At 41.5% G+C, this 13,521-nt stretch overlaps 1 protein-coding gene across 1 annotated transcript; it reads right to left on the bottom strand.

Annotated features, from left to right (window-relative positions):
- Window positions 1–215: 215 nt before the first annotated feature.
- On the bottom strand, window positions 216–13,315 carry slc22a3 (solute carrier family 22 member 3). The gene is made up of 11 exons (XM_063224167.1): window positions 12,895–13,315; window positions 12,411–12,514; window positions 11,870–12,024; window positions 8,374–8,542; window positions 7,559–7,676; window positions 4,879–4,985; window positions 3,688–3,902; window positions 2,131–2,239; window positions 1,847–1,959; window positions 1,239–1,338; window positions 216–1,134 (listed from the first exon to the last, which is right to left on the bottom strand). Exons 1-11 carry the CDS (start codon window positions 13,294–13,296, stop codon window positions 1,086–1,088), a joined length of 1,641 nt encoding a protein of 546 aa, XP_063080237.1. The 5' UTR covers window positions 13,297–13,315; the 3' UTR covers window positions 216–1,085.
- Between the last annotated feature and the right edge of the window lie 206 nt (window positions 13,316–13,521).

Here is a 13,521-nt window from a genome sequence, read left to right as displayed (position 1 = left end):
ACTGCAACAAGACGCATAGAGCAAGCCAACTTTGTAACATGCCACTGTGGGTAGGCAACATATTCCATATGGTATGTGCTGTGTCTGGCCTCTGTCTGTGACATGGATTTGGTTGCCTAATGAATGCCTTTGATTGTGATCGTGATTGGATGTGCTTCAGATTGAAGTGTCAGATAAATAACCAAACTTGTGATATTTCACAATTGAGCTTTTTATTTATTTTTTACAGTGGAAATGGAAATATTCAGAAAATACAGAAAATAATGTACAATATACAAAATAGCCCCCTTAATGAATTCTCTCCCAGTCAAACTTCTTTTAAGATTTCCTTTGTCATTCAGCCACACACCATGAGAACACACAATGAAACAAAGAGAGATTTTTAGGTCACCAGTCCGTTTTTTGAGTAAACAATTCAGCATTGTTTTAGACTTAAAACAATTCCGGTAGAAAATAGGGGTCTATCAGAGCTCTCGTGATGCTGTCGCCTCACAAATGCACTTTTATATCAAACAAAAAAAGTTACAATTTCAGAAGCATTTCATCTTTTCCTAAATAGGATGTTGATAAAAGCTACGGGTTCGCTCGGCTGGACATGTTTTTTCTTTTCTTTTTTGTTCTTTAAAAAAAAATAAAAATGTTTTGGTCTTTTTCTACTTTATTTGATAGGACAGTGTGAGAGGTGGACAGGAAGCGAGTTGGGGTCGGCAAAGGACCCGGGCCAGGAATCAAACCCGTGTCAGCCGCATGGCAGGCAAGAGCCCTACCGGTTGGCCACGGCAGGGCCGGCTGGACATGTTTTCAATGTTTTCAGAGAAATGCTACTGTGTGGACGGAGTGAAATCCGTTTTCACTTTTGAGTTGTGGCAGTGTAACTTGGGGTCAACAGGCCTTTACATAATAGTTTCCCTGTCATGAGGCGGTTTCAAGCTCTCTGTTGAGCTCTGTAGATATGCTGAATTGGTCTGTCAGAGCTCTCATGATATTGTCTCTACACAAATGCACTTGGTTTCCCTGTCATCATGAGGCGGTTTCAAGCTCTCTGGTGAGCTCTGCAGATATGTTGAATGGCCGCCAATGAGCCATTATATGTTGGTATCTGATGTCTTCTTTTGTTTATTGAAACAATTGTTGCTAAAACAAAGAGAAACATTTAAATAAACATGTATTATGGGACACTGGACTGTTGAAAAACTAAAAATTAACATGTTGGAAAATGAGGATTAATAAATAAATACCTTTTCATGTTCTCCAAGTCATCTATCGTCTCAAGAAGGTTGAGTCCTCTCATCTCTGGTAAAAGCATGACCAGTATGCTGCACAGCACAGACATTGTGCCTAGACACAATAGGAGTCAGACAGGTTAGTTGCTGGAATAGCACTTCCCATAATGTCTTTACAATAGGCCACTGAAACACTTTTTACATATTAAAATGGTCCCTTGATAATTTAGCATATTTCAAATGAAACAGGATAGTAACCATCACTTTTTAAGAGCTATCCCCTTAGGACAGTCATGGGTAAGCGGTTAGGGCATCAGACTTGTATCCCAAAGGTTACCGGTTTGACTCCTGACACACCAGGTTGGTGGGAGGAGTAATTAACCAGTGCTCTCCCCCATCCTCCTCCATGACTGAGGTACCCTGAGCATGGTACTGTCCCGTGGCACTGCTCCCTTGCGGCATCATTGGGGGCTGCCCCCTTGCATGGATGTGGCAATTTCATTGTGTGCAATGCAGTATGCAGTGAACACTTGTGTGCTGTGGAGTGCTGTGTCACAATGACAATGGGAGTTGGAGTTTCCCAGGTGAGCTTTCACTTTTCACTTCTTAGCAAATAAACCCACCGTATAAGAACAGAGGTAGCTCTTGCCAGATGCTGGCCATTCTGTAGAGCAGGAAGGGAGCCACCACTGAGCCCAGGTCACTGGCCGACGAACACACGGACATGCCCAGATTTCTGTTGATGGCACAAACATAGTTCAAAAACAAAGGAAATGGAAGGAAGAGGGAAGAAACGTCATTAAACAAAAAGTCAAAGTCACATAACTAAAATAAACAGTAAGTTATTATTACAAGTCATTCCGAACTGTATCGTCAGATTGGTTGATTAAAAGAGCAAAACAATCACCTGAGAGGGGTTGGGTACAACTCAGAGTTGGCAAAATTCACTGTCTCAAATCCAACAGCCACCGACAAGCGTCCCAGGATTGCCACAGCTTTCTTTAACCACAGGAAATCTAAAGCAGGGTAAAGAAAGAAACAACACAATGTTCACAACACTGATACATGATTTCAATGAATGAAATGAATGAATGAAATCTCTACTATTGTTATTGTTATTACTATTACATTTCAAAGCGCTTTGAGTGCTTGAAGGAGTGGAAAAGCGCTATATTGAATGTAATACATTAATCCATTAAATTCATCTACAAAGCACAAACACAAAAACTCAATTGGGTAACAGTTTGTTTAGGTCATACATTAAACAAAGCGAAAACGGAGCATTTGTTTTATTGTTCACAATGGTGGAACGAGCCTCTGACTCAGTACTAGGGCCTTTTATACTACTTGAGATATTGTCAGTCATCATAGAAGCTATGCTACACAAATCCTGTGGGGGGTGCCATGACAACAGTGACAGCCTTTTCAGGGGCGCGTTTCTCGAAAACATAGTTGGTAACTACATTAGCTACTTTGATGTTTGTAATACAATTTCCCATTGGTAACTACCCATTGGCAACTTCCCTTTGGCAACTATTGGCAACAACTTCGTTCCAGTGTTGGTATGTTCCATTTCAACCACAGAGCCCCAGTCGTGGGAGAGAGAACGATGCAGAGACTGGATAATTTAGTTTGTGTTTCGGGTGTGTTTGAATGCCTGGTATTCTCCTCAGCTGGTCTGACCTCCCCAGCCAAATGCTTCCCTGTCTGAAATAAGTAATACATCCTGAAAATGACCACATTCCAAAAAGATGTTCTCACTCTACCAAAACATATTTTCTTCCTTCAAAAAAAAACTGGCTGAAATGTCACTTCCCATAACTTATCTGCAAACAAGCGAAATCCAATTTTCAGAGAGTAAAAACCCTGCTTCACACTTATTAGCTGATCCATCTGTAATGTATGTGCTCGTTTGGATCAGATGGTTGGAACATTCTAGAATCAGATATGTGACAGGGTTCTCACTTCTTGAGGACCAATCTCCATCTCAGGAGAGGATCCATTCGACTGGTATGATGAGACTAATGAGACTGAGGGTCAGTTCCATTATCCAAACTCACGTCCTCGACAAACTCACTAACACCCCGCCTCCATGGAGAAAAAGTTTCCCTCCTCTCAGCCTAGGCACAACAACTTTTAGCAAATGAGACAAAATGACCTTTGAATTGTGCTTTTGCGAGATTTTGAATTGAACTTTTTTTGCGTCAGTGCACAAGGCCACAAGAACAAGGCAAGGACGGGACTTTGGATAATAACGGACCCTGAGGCTACTGATCTGATCTCCCCTCATTCATCTACCTCTACTGTCCAGACTGTAGTATTTCTCTACTTTATTTTATTAACTTTAATTTTATTTTTTGTTTTTAACATTGTTGTTAATGGGAAATGTTAATTGTTATGCTCTTGGTCAGACCAAGTCTTGAAGAGATTTGAAAGTCGATGATAATCAGGCTACTAGCCTTACCCACAGGGATGAACGGCACGGCCAGGCAAGCTACTCCACCGATGAAGTTGGAGGCAGCCATGAGTGGCCGGCGGCCCACGCGGTCCACCGCAAAGTAGAAGATGAGTCCTGTGGGCAGCTCCACCAGCGCCGAGATGAGGAAGTCCAGGTAGACGTTGTCCCCCGTGATGCCCAAACGCAGCACCAGGCCCTGGAACACCACGGTGCTGGTGAACCTGGAGAGAAAGGATGAAAGGATGTGGAAGATTGCACCACCGCGTATTACCAAAGAATATACATCTCTAAGATCTACCTTCGGTATTACTAGGCATCTATACTCATGAATGGCGTGACGTTTTCCATGAGCGTTACATCCATTTGTGGGGGAAAACAGCCAATGCAAGTCAATTGGTGGTGTTGGGGTTTAATAAACTAAAGATAAGGACTTTTAGACTAGCGTTGTTCACGCGCATCATGCCGAAAACGTGTTGTGTTGCCGGCTGTTCAAATAATATAGCCAAACAGCCGTGGCTGAAGCTTGTACTGTGTTCATTTAGGGTAGCATGTAAGTTGATGAGACATTCGGTTTTTCCCCTATAAATGGGAGTGCGGTAACGCACATTTAGGAGCAAACTACCCGGATGGTCGTTCATGAGTATTAGAGTTGGACTTGATTAACCCATTTTAGCCTGAGGCACCTACAAAAACACCTGCTGAATGCCTAAGCCCTTTTTGGGAAAAAGTGCCCTCTGACTATTAAAACCTAAATATCTTAGCCTCCGAAGATACATACAAACAAATAAGCTGCATTTAAAAGCAAGGACCCTAATCTTGCATTAAAATGTGTCATTCATCTTTGACATATCGACTTTTTAAATAAAAAAACCTCAAATCTCAAGAGCACACACACACACACACACACACACACACACACACACACACACACACACACACACACACACACACACGCACGCACACACACGCACGCACACGCACGCACGCACACGCACGCACACACACAATGTATTCTGCTCTGCAGAAGCACAGGACCATCGCTGTGTCCCTGGCCTGCACGAAAAAAACATCTTCACAGACATGCAGAAGCCTACAGCAGATCGCACCAAATAATTCAATCAGTAGGACTGTAAAATCCATTGCCAATGGAGAACTTTGAAAAGATTGGATTTAGAAAGAACCAAAGCAAGACATTACCAGGCATAAATCAGGATCAGAGTGTTTCTTCTCATGTTGGGGGTTCTGAACAAATCTTTAAAGGACAGAGTGGTTGGATCTTCCTTTTTTTCTGTGAGTGGATTTGCCTAAACAAAAACACAATATACATTATGACCTCAGGGCAGAGACATAAATTCCTTCATTGCAGTCTCTAATCATGTAGGTCTTTACATTAGGCCAGCAAAGACTTGCAGTTATTATAATGTAATGTAACTATAAACCTTTAGCTAGACAAGGCAGTGTTTTCCAAAAATACTTGTTTAGTACTTAGGTACAGCATGAGGTTTCCCTTTGGCAAGACACCAGGAATATACGTAGGTCACATGTCACTAAATGTATACTACTACTTTTCCTTGCACATACATTATGCACAACCATTGTATGTGCATGTGCGAGGAAAAGTGATGTATAAACTCCTAGATATGTGTTGCTTATTGCTGATATGTTGACTAGGGGATGCCTTATATCTAAGTAAGTCCTTTTTTCAAGTGTTTGGGGGAGAGCTAGCCAGTTAGAACACAGTAATCATTGCCACTTTCTGTAAGACATTAGCCTACATATTCCATCTTGTGACCAGACAGACATGTAACTGTATATTAGTTTCAAATTAGTTCTTGGAAGAACCGCTAGTTTTCCTTGAAGGTCTTCAAAGAGCCTTTGGGTTCAAGTTCAAGTTCAAGAAGTTTATTGCCATGTCGACATAGTCGATCTAGGATTTTTTCGTGGCATATCCCCAACATCAAATACATACAATTGAGAAGACACACAACAGCAAGGCATATTCAGTAAATATATATATATGGGTAAACATAACAATAAACAGAGAGGGTCCCAGCAGACAGCAGTTAAATTACAGATTACCCTGAGTGTTAAATGATAACTCCAGGCAATTTTAATATGCTGTTGTATTGCTCACGCTACCCTTGTCTTGACAGTACCCGGTGATGCTGCATTTTTTGGCTCAGCCGTTTCCGAGATCTGAGCTATTCTAACGGGGGCAGATTTTGTTTACATTAAAAACGTTCTCAACATAGGCCTACTCCAAATATTTTCCCATAAGGTATCGCTGTTTGCTAGTTCTTGTCTGCTGATGTTGCATAACCTTTTAGATGTTTTTGGGAATAAATAAAGATGTTTTTTGAAATGTAAACGAACACCTGCCCCCATTACAATGACCAGGATCTCAGAAAAGGCTGAATAAAAAAAGACAAAAAACTCAGGTACTGACAAGTCCAGGGTAGTGTGAGCATAATGTGGCTGGAGTTATCCTTTAAAGTGCATTTAATTATAAGTGCATAGAGAGTGGAAAGTTATAGGAGGTTAAGATGTCTGATAGTCAGTGGGTATGTGCTGTTCCTAAATCTCGATGTGAATGTGGGTTTTTGGGTTCTTTGAGGGACCTTCAAGAAAACCACGGGAAACTTTTATTTTGGAGTGTGCGGAGGAACCTATAAAAGCTCTCTGTGCAACCCTGGGCTTCCACCAGGAACTCATTCACCTTAAAGGTTCCTCAGAGAATATTTAGGAACATTCAATTTCTACAGTGTATACTATGGACTACAAGATGAAAGCTGTAACATGGTGGACTTCCGATGTTGCAATTTTTGTGATTCATCAGTTGATTCGAATTAGTTGACATCAATGACAACTACCGGTTGACATGCATGCCAGTGTCCAATAAACGAAGGCAATATTCTAACGATTCGCAGAAGACATAATTGGTGAATTGGCAAAGTGAATCAACTGTGGAAGGGTATGAGAGGGGATGTTTACATTCACAAAATGGTCAGATTTTAGTTTATGAGAGATCAGTAGAAATACCGATACCTGAAATAAATACAACAAATAATAAAGGTGTGCTAAAAGGGGGATTTTTTGCTTAATGCACAAAAAAAATCAGGCGATGACTTTGGCTTATAAAATGCTTTCTCAGCGAGAGGAAATTGCTTGGCATTTTAACAACATTCACCACAGAGCTTCAGTGGAGAAAATATTTGCATTTGAACTCTAACATGTCTGTAAACTGGTCTTTCCTGTACAATTTCATACAGTTACTACTTCCGACTTACAGAGGCCCTTAAGGCTAAGAGGAGAGTATAATGGGACCAACACATTTTCAAGGCTTGCGTTTTGATTATTGTTTTTTTGTCACAATGGTCCAGAATTGAGTGCTTGGCAGAGAAAAGAGCATCACAGTCTGCATAAATCCAAAGCAAAGCAGATTCCAAAAATGTGTCTGTATGTTTACTTTTTACATATGTACTGTGGATTTGTTTTCCTGTTTTACATTTAAATCGACTAAATTGCATTGATGTCAATCAACTTATTGGTCTTGCGGGGGATAACCCCTCGAGATATAATACTTCGTTTTCAAGGGGTTCCCCATATTGACACCTCTATGAGAATAAAGGTGGAATGTCCGCACACTGCTCCTGTTTTTCTGTTGCTTTTATTTTCTCATGTTTGGGGAAATAAAAGCAAAAGAAAAAGGGAGCAGTGTGCACGGACAGTCCACCTTTATTCTCTTAGTGTCTCACCTTTTGTCCTGCACCTGCATCTTGCATGTGCACACCACGACCTTCCCGGACTCACCTCTATGAGAATGCCATCATGTGCCCTGTACTGTATATCTATATATAAAGGAAAATGGATAAAATACCTCAATGAGGTTTTGTGGCAGGGACCTCTTGTTGCTCTTAGCAATGCTCTTCACAACATCCATGGCCTCCTGGACTCTCCTCTGAGATATCAGCCATCGAGGAGACTCTGGAACAAGCCTGACGAGCGACGACAATTTTGGTTACGGAAATTAGCCCAGAAATGAATGGCATGCAGACATGCACAATGCTGTGCTGTAAACTCAGTTGGACTCATGACATCACAGACCAGTGTGTTTTCTTGAAAACTATGTCAAACGCACGTAAACAGAGACCCCTCCAGGGTACAGCTGAGGAAATGAATGAGGTCAACTTTGACTTTGAGTGTGTGTGTGTGTGTGAGTGAGTGAGTGAGTGAGTGAGTGAGTGAGTGAGTGAGTGAGTGAGTGAGTGAGTGAGAGAGAGAGAGAGAGAGAGAGAGAGAGAGAGAGAGAGAGAGAGAGAGAGAGAGAGAGAGTCTCTGTGTGTGTGTCTGCATGATGTGTCTCTGTGTGCATGGGCTCACACATATTTTGTCTGCTTCTGAGCAAGTAGCTACATGTGGCCATGCATGTGTACCATCATACATGTTGGTGTGTTGTGTGTGTGTATTTGGATTGTATGTGTGTGTGTGTGTGCCTGGGAGAGAGAGAGATATAATTGTGTGAATATATGTAATGTATGTATGGTGAATATATGTGCAATGTTGTGTGTAATGTCTCTGTATTTATATGTATGTATGCTACTGGACACCTTGATTTCCCTCGGGATTAATACATGATACTCTACTCTATTCTACTCTACTCACTACATGTCGGTGTAGTATTTTGTGACTTACCAATAGTAGGAGAGGAAGAGGAACATGGGGATGGTCATGACGAGCTGCAGGTTCCTCCAGGAGTGGATGTAGTAGGCCAGACACGGCAGAAGCACCATGCCGACCGAGTACAGAGTCCGAGACATGACAGACACAAATTTCCTGTTGCTTGATCCGAAGAATTCAATTACTGTGTCAAAAAAACAGGAAAACCAGTTTCAGAACAGCCTTACATACAGTGAGGAGAATAAGTATTTGATCACTTGCTGATTTTGTTGGTTTGCCCACTAATAAAGACATGATCAGTCTTTAATGTTAATGATAAAATGTATTCTAATATGGAGAGACAGAACATCAAAAAGAAAATCCAGAAATTAACTCTAAAGAATATATATTAATTGATTTATATTTAATTGAGGGAAATAAGTATTTCATCCCCTGCCAAACATTAAGAGTTCTGATCCCGCAGATCAAATGGCACTTCCAATCAACTTGTTATCTGAATTGAATACAACTGTTAATAGTAACCTGCACAAAAGACACATTGAATCTGCAGAATCAGTCCATAGTATCAGTCAAATCAATCAAACTAAACTCGCCAACATGGGACAGACCAAAAAGCTGTCAAAGGATGTCAGGGACAAGATTTTAGAACTCAAGAAGGCTGAAAGGGGCTCCTGGATATTAAGGAGCAAACTGTTGGTGCATTTCTTCCAAATTTTATCAATCATCAATCTGAGGCCTGTCTGTGGTTCCATACAAGATTTGACCTTGTGGGCATTCAATAATCAGAAAAACAGAGATAAAGCACCTTAAAACTGTATGGAAAGACATAGGAAATTATCTCAAGGCAGCTGGGACCTCAATCCCTAAGAAAACTATTGGAAACACTTAATACCACAGCGGATTAAAATCCTGCAGTGCATGTATGGTACCCCTGCTTCAGAAGGAACCTGTTCAGGCTCACCTGAGGTTTGCCAATGAACATCAAACTGGATTAGGATATGATTGTGAGGTGCTGGAATCAGATGACACCAAAATCAAACTGTTTGGCATTAACACAACTCGATGTGTTTTGAGGAAGAGAAATGCTGCCTATGATCCCAAAAACAACACCTTCTCCAACATCATACATGAAAGTGGTAACATTATGTTTTGAGGTTGTTTGTCTGGCCAAGACACAGGACAACTTCACATCGTCAAGAAATGGATGGAGGGAGACATGTAAACGTACAATGCTGCATGCCAACCTCTTTCCCACCACCACTAGACTGAAGGTGGGTCATGGATTGGCCTCCCAATATGATAATAATCCATAACATACAGCCCAAGCAACGAAGGAGTTGCTCAAGCAGAAGCACATTAAGGTCATGAAGTGGCCTAGACACTTTCCAAACATTAACCCTATAATAATCCTGTGAAGGGAACAGAAGCTCCCATTTGCCAAGCTAGAGTCATACAATTTAAATGATTTAGATATGATCCGCAAAGAAAAGTGGACAAAAATCCCTTCTAATATATCCACAAACATTGTCATTAACTGACAGAAACATCTGAACTCTGTACAAGAAAATAAGGGCTTTGCCACCAAGTATTTTGTCTTCTTTGACTAGAGGGGTCAAATACTTATTTTCCTCAATGAAATACAAATCAATTAAAATATATTCTTGAAAGTTATTTTCTGGATTTTCTTTTTGATATTCTGTCTCTCCATATTAGAATACATTTTATCATTAATATTATAGAGTGCTCATGTCTTTATTAGTGGGCAAACCAACAAAATCAGCAAGGGATCAAATACTTATTCTCCTCAATGTAACCTATTGCAATTATGTTTGTGTACGAAATATTTTTTCTTCACAGCACAGAGGGCTTGACTTGGTCATTTTGGTATGGGAACTCTTTTCCGGTGCGGAAAAACACAGCCAACAGCCCTTTGTGTTGATGTGCACCGCCATTTGCACTTGATGTGAATGTACCGTACACGGAAAGTCATTGAAGGAAAAATGCAGAAAAATAAATAATTAACTTCCATTCACTTAGTTAAGTCTCGTGACTGTGTGAAGACCCTCAATTTGATCTGGGCTGGTGTATCCCTTTAAGCTTAGGCATACAATTCACACACAGGCACAAGTATTGTTGCTCACGCTAGCCCTGACCCACGCATAACCTTTTGGATGTTATTGGGAATAAATGTTTTTTTTTTTTAAATGTAAACTAAGTCTGCCCCCATTACAATGATCAGGATCTCGGAAAAGGCTGACGAAAAAAAATTCTCAGGTACTGACAAGTCTAGCGTAGTGTGAGCATTATAACTGCATGTCGAAATTGGCAGAAGTTTTCCTTTAAGTGTGATCTCATGGCAGAAAACCAGACCCAGGCGTAGTGTGTAGAGAAATGACCATAGAGTGGAAGTTGCACGTGGCGCGGCTAGGCCAGGCCATTGCCATCTTGTCCATTTGTTGCCTCAAATCCATGTGGCCCGGTGTAGGCCTACTGTAAATCAGAATATAGGCTGAGGAGATGTCAAAAATATGGAATTGCCTACAGGTGAGGACGCTATACTGTACGTGTTAGGGAATGACTCATGACATCACAGACCAGAGTTTTCTTGAAAACAAGGTCAAACGCATGCAAACAGACACCCCTCCAGGGAACAGCTGAGGAAATGAATGAGGTCAACTTTGACTTTGAGTGTGTGTGTGTGTGAGAGAGAGAGAGAGAGAGAGAGAGAGAGAGAGAGAGAGAGAGAGAGAGAGTGTGCGTGTGTGTGTCTGTGCAAGTGTGTGTGTGTGTGTGTGTGTGTGTGTGTGTGTATGTGTGTGTGTGTCTGTCTGTCTGTCTGTCTGTCTGTCTGTCTGTGTCTGCATGTTAGGGAATTTAGGAACCTCTATTAGTTAACAAAGCCAGTAGCCTCGTTGTGCTGATGTGCTTGCCAGTGGCCTGAAAGAAGTCAACTATGACAACATACCGTAGCTATGACATTACGGAGGGTTTTCACGTAAAGGACTAAGCCTTGGCCATTACAATTTTGGTGACAATAAGGGTATAAGCTCTTTGTGTAGTACAACCCATATTACAAGGTTGTTGTTACAAAAATGTTAATGACCAAGTATGTTACTTACGACCTTTGGAAATGCCATAACAATGTTGTTATGGTGTAATTGAAGTCTTTTTTGACAAAGACTGATAATGTGACTGGTAGGCCCATAAAACTGATTTCATTTTTTGATTATGTCCAGAATATTGGCCAAATATTAAAACCTGTATTGCTGGAGTTATCACTTTGCTATGTGAAGTCTGTGAATATGGTTCATCAAAATCCATGAACGCCTTTTTACACAACTAATGAAGGCCCATGTATTTTGGAACATAGACTGTATAAAAACAGTCTAAAAGGCACTACTGTCTGTGATGATAGGTAGAGAGCAGTTGGCACGTGTGACTTAAAAAATGGAAGCTGGGCAATACAATAGCACATTTCACGTTTGTCTTCGTATAGGCCTACTGTACATACCAAGGACGTATGTGGCTGTCCAAGCTCCCTTGGCAAAGAATCCTTGGAGGAAACGGAATGCCAACAGCATGGGGTAGAATGGGGACACTGCCACCCCCACCCCGGCCAGACCCAGTCCAAACATCGAGCCGAGGAAACATGGCTTCCTGCCGAACCTGCAGTATCAATTAGGCACACATGAGATGACCACATAACGAGTTCCTAATTGGCACCTCTGAACAATGCCCCTAGAAGCCACAGTTGTGTACATGTAGGCCTAAACACTTCAGTTGTCAGGTCATTGTGCATGCAGGTGTTCAACTGTCAAAACTAAACAACATGACCACTACCTCCACTTTCTAATTGGTCACCTATCACCTGCACTTATCTTTACACAAGGTATTTTTGTGGTTGCCTATATGCCTGTTTGATAAATCTAGCCTGTCTTCGACTAGTCTTTTACCTGTCTTAACAAGCCTTTTACAACGCTCACAGCAATGCAGTGGCCCAGCTACACATAAATCCCATATTTCAAAACTGTTAAATATTGTAATTGCCAAACCTGTCTGCGAGATAGCCAGTTATGAATGCCCCGACAAAGAAGCCGGAAGCCAGACACACTTGATTAAGATCTGCCAACCAGGACGTCTGACAAACCAAGGAAAACTGTAAGAAAAGCAAATAATAAATAGATTAGATTCATTTGGGCAAACACTGATAACTGCTAAAACAAAAATAGCAGGCCTGTAGAGCTTAGCAAATGTATCACCATTTTTTAACAGATACAATTTAAACACATTGGCTATAACTGACAGTCGTGGTGGCCTACGCTTGCCTAATAGCGCACTAGTTGATGTGTTTTTATTTTCGTCGCATAAACAGGCCGTAGGTCAGTCTAGTTTTACTAATTGAAAAGCTGGTCATTCATTTGCATACTGAGGTTAGGATAATAACTTAGTAGGGCCTACCACCTACACAAGGAAATACACCGGTACAAGTTACGCACAACTTCTAAGCAAAACACGCACAATTATGTACAGAATTACCTCAGTCACAACCGTTATGTGACTTGAATTGAAGACCCATCCGTTGTCACAGGGCTCAAGACCCAGCGTGGAGTCCAGGGGACTGTAGGATAGACTGGCTTCACTCTCGGTGCTGCTGCAGTTCGCCTCACTGGCGGCGGTCCAGTCCACATTGAACCTGTGGCAGCGAGACCCACGCGGAGCGATGCGCGCACGCAACTCCAGCTCGCTCCATCCGCACTTGTCCTGGATCTTCTCCGCGTTGTCAATGCGGCACCAGTGTTGTGGTGAGTTACCCAAAAACACGACTCCAACCAGAACAAATGCGAAGGGCACCAGTGGCAGGCATCCCAATATAGAGATCCTCTTTTGATACCACCCGAAATCTCCCACATGGCTGAGAAGTTCATCAAAGTTTGTCATTCTGCAAGTGGCCAGCGAGTCTTCTGTACCGTTTCCAGGTTTGAAATCAGAATTTATTTCCTTCGCATTGTTGTGAGCCTTAGCTGTCTGGAGGTGTGGCCATGTTATGCATGCTGGTTAAGTTCAAAGTCAAAGGGAAAAAACATGGTGATACTTAGTAGGCTGCAACTGTTTTGTTCGTGTACTTCTTTTGAATAGCAATATATGCCACTAACCATAAGGAAC

Source organism: Engraulis encrasicolus, chromosome 19 (assembly GCF_034702125.1).
Source record: "Engraulis encrasicolus isolate BLACKSEA-1 chromosome 19, IST_EnEncr_1.0, whole genome shotgun sequence".
Lineage (NCBI taxonomy): Eukaryota > Metazoa > Chordata > Actinopteri > Clupeiformes > Engraulidae > Engraulis > Engraulis encrasicolus.
The sequence above is the reverse complement of the archived record's forward strand: the minus strand, read 5'-3'. Positions and strand labels throughout refer to the sequence as shown.

What these genes read in the sequence shown, in the direction of transcription:
- slc22a3 (XM_063224167.1), bottom strand. Translation starts at nt 13,296, where the DNA reads ATGACAAACTTTGATGAACTTCTCAGCCATGTGGGAGATTTCGGGTGG. An exon ending in ACTGGCTATCTCGCAGACAG is followed by an intron (nt 12,025 to 12,410) that starts GTTTGGCAATTA and finishes TTGATACTGCAG; the next exon opens with GTTCGGCAGGAAGCCATGTT. An exon ending in TTGTACCCAACCCCTCTCAG is followed by an intron (nt 1,960 to 2,130) that starts GTGATTGTTTTG and finishes TGCCATCAACAG; the next exon opens with AAATCTGGGCATGTCCGTGT.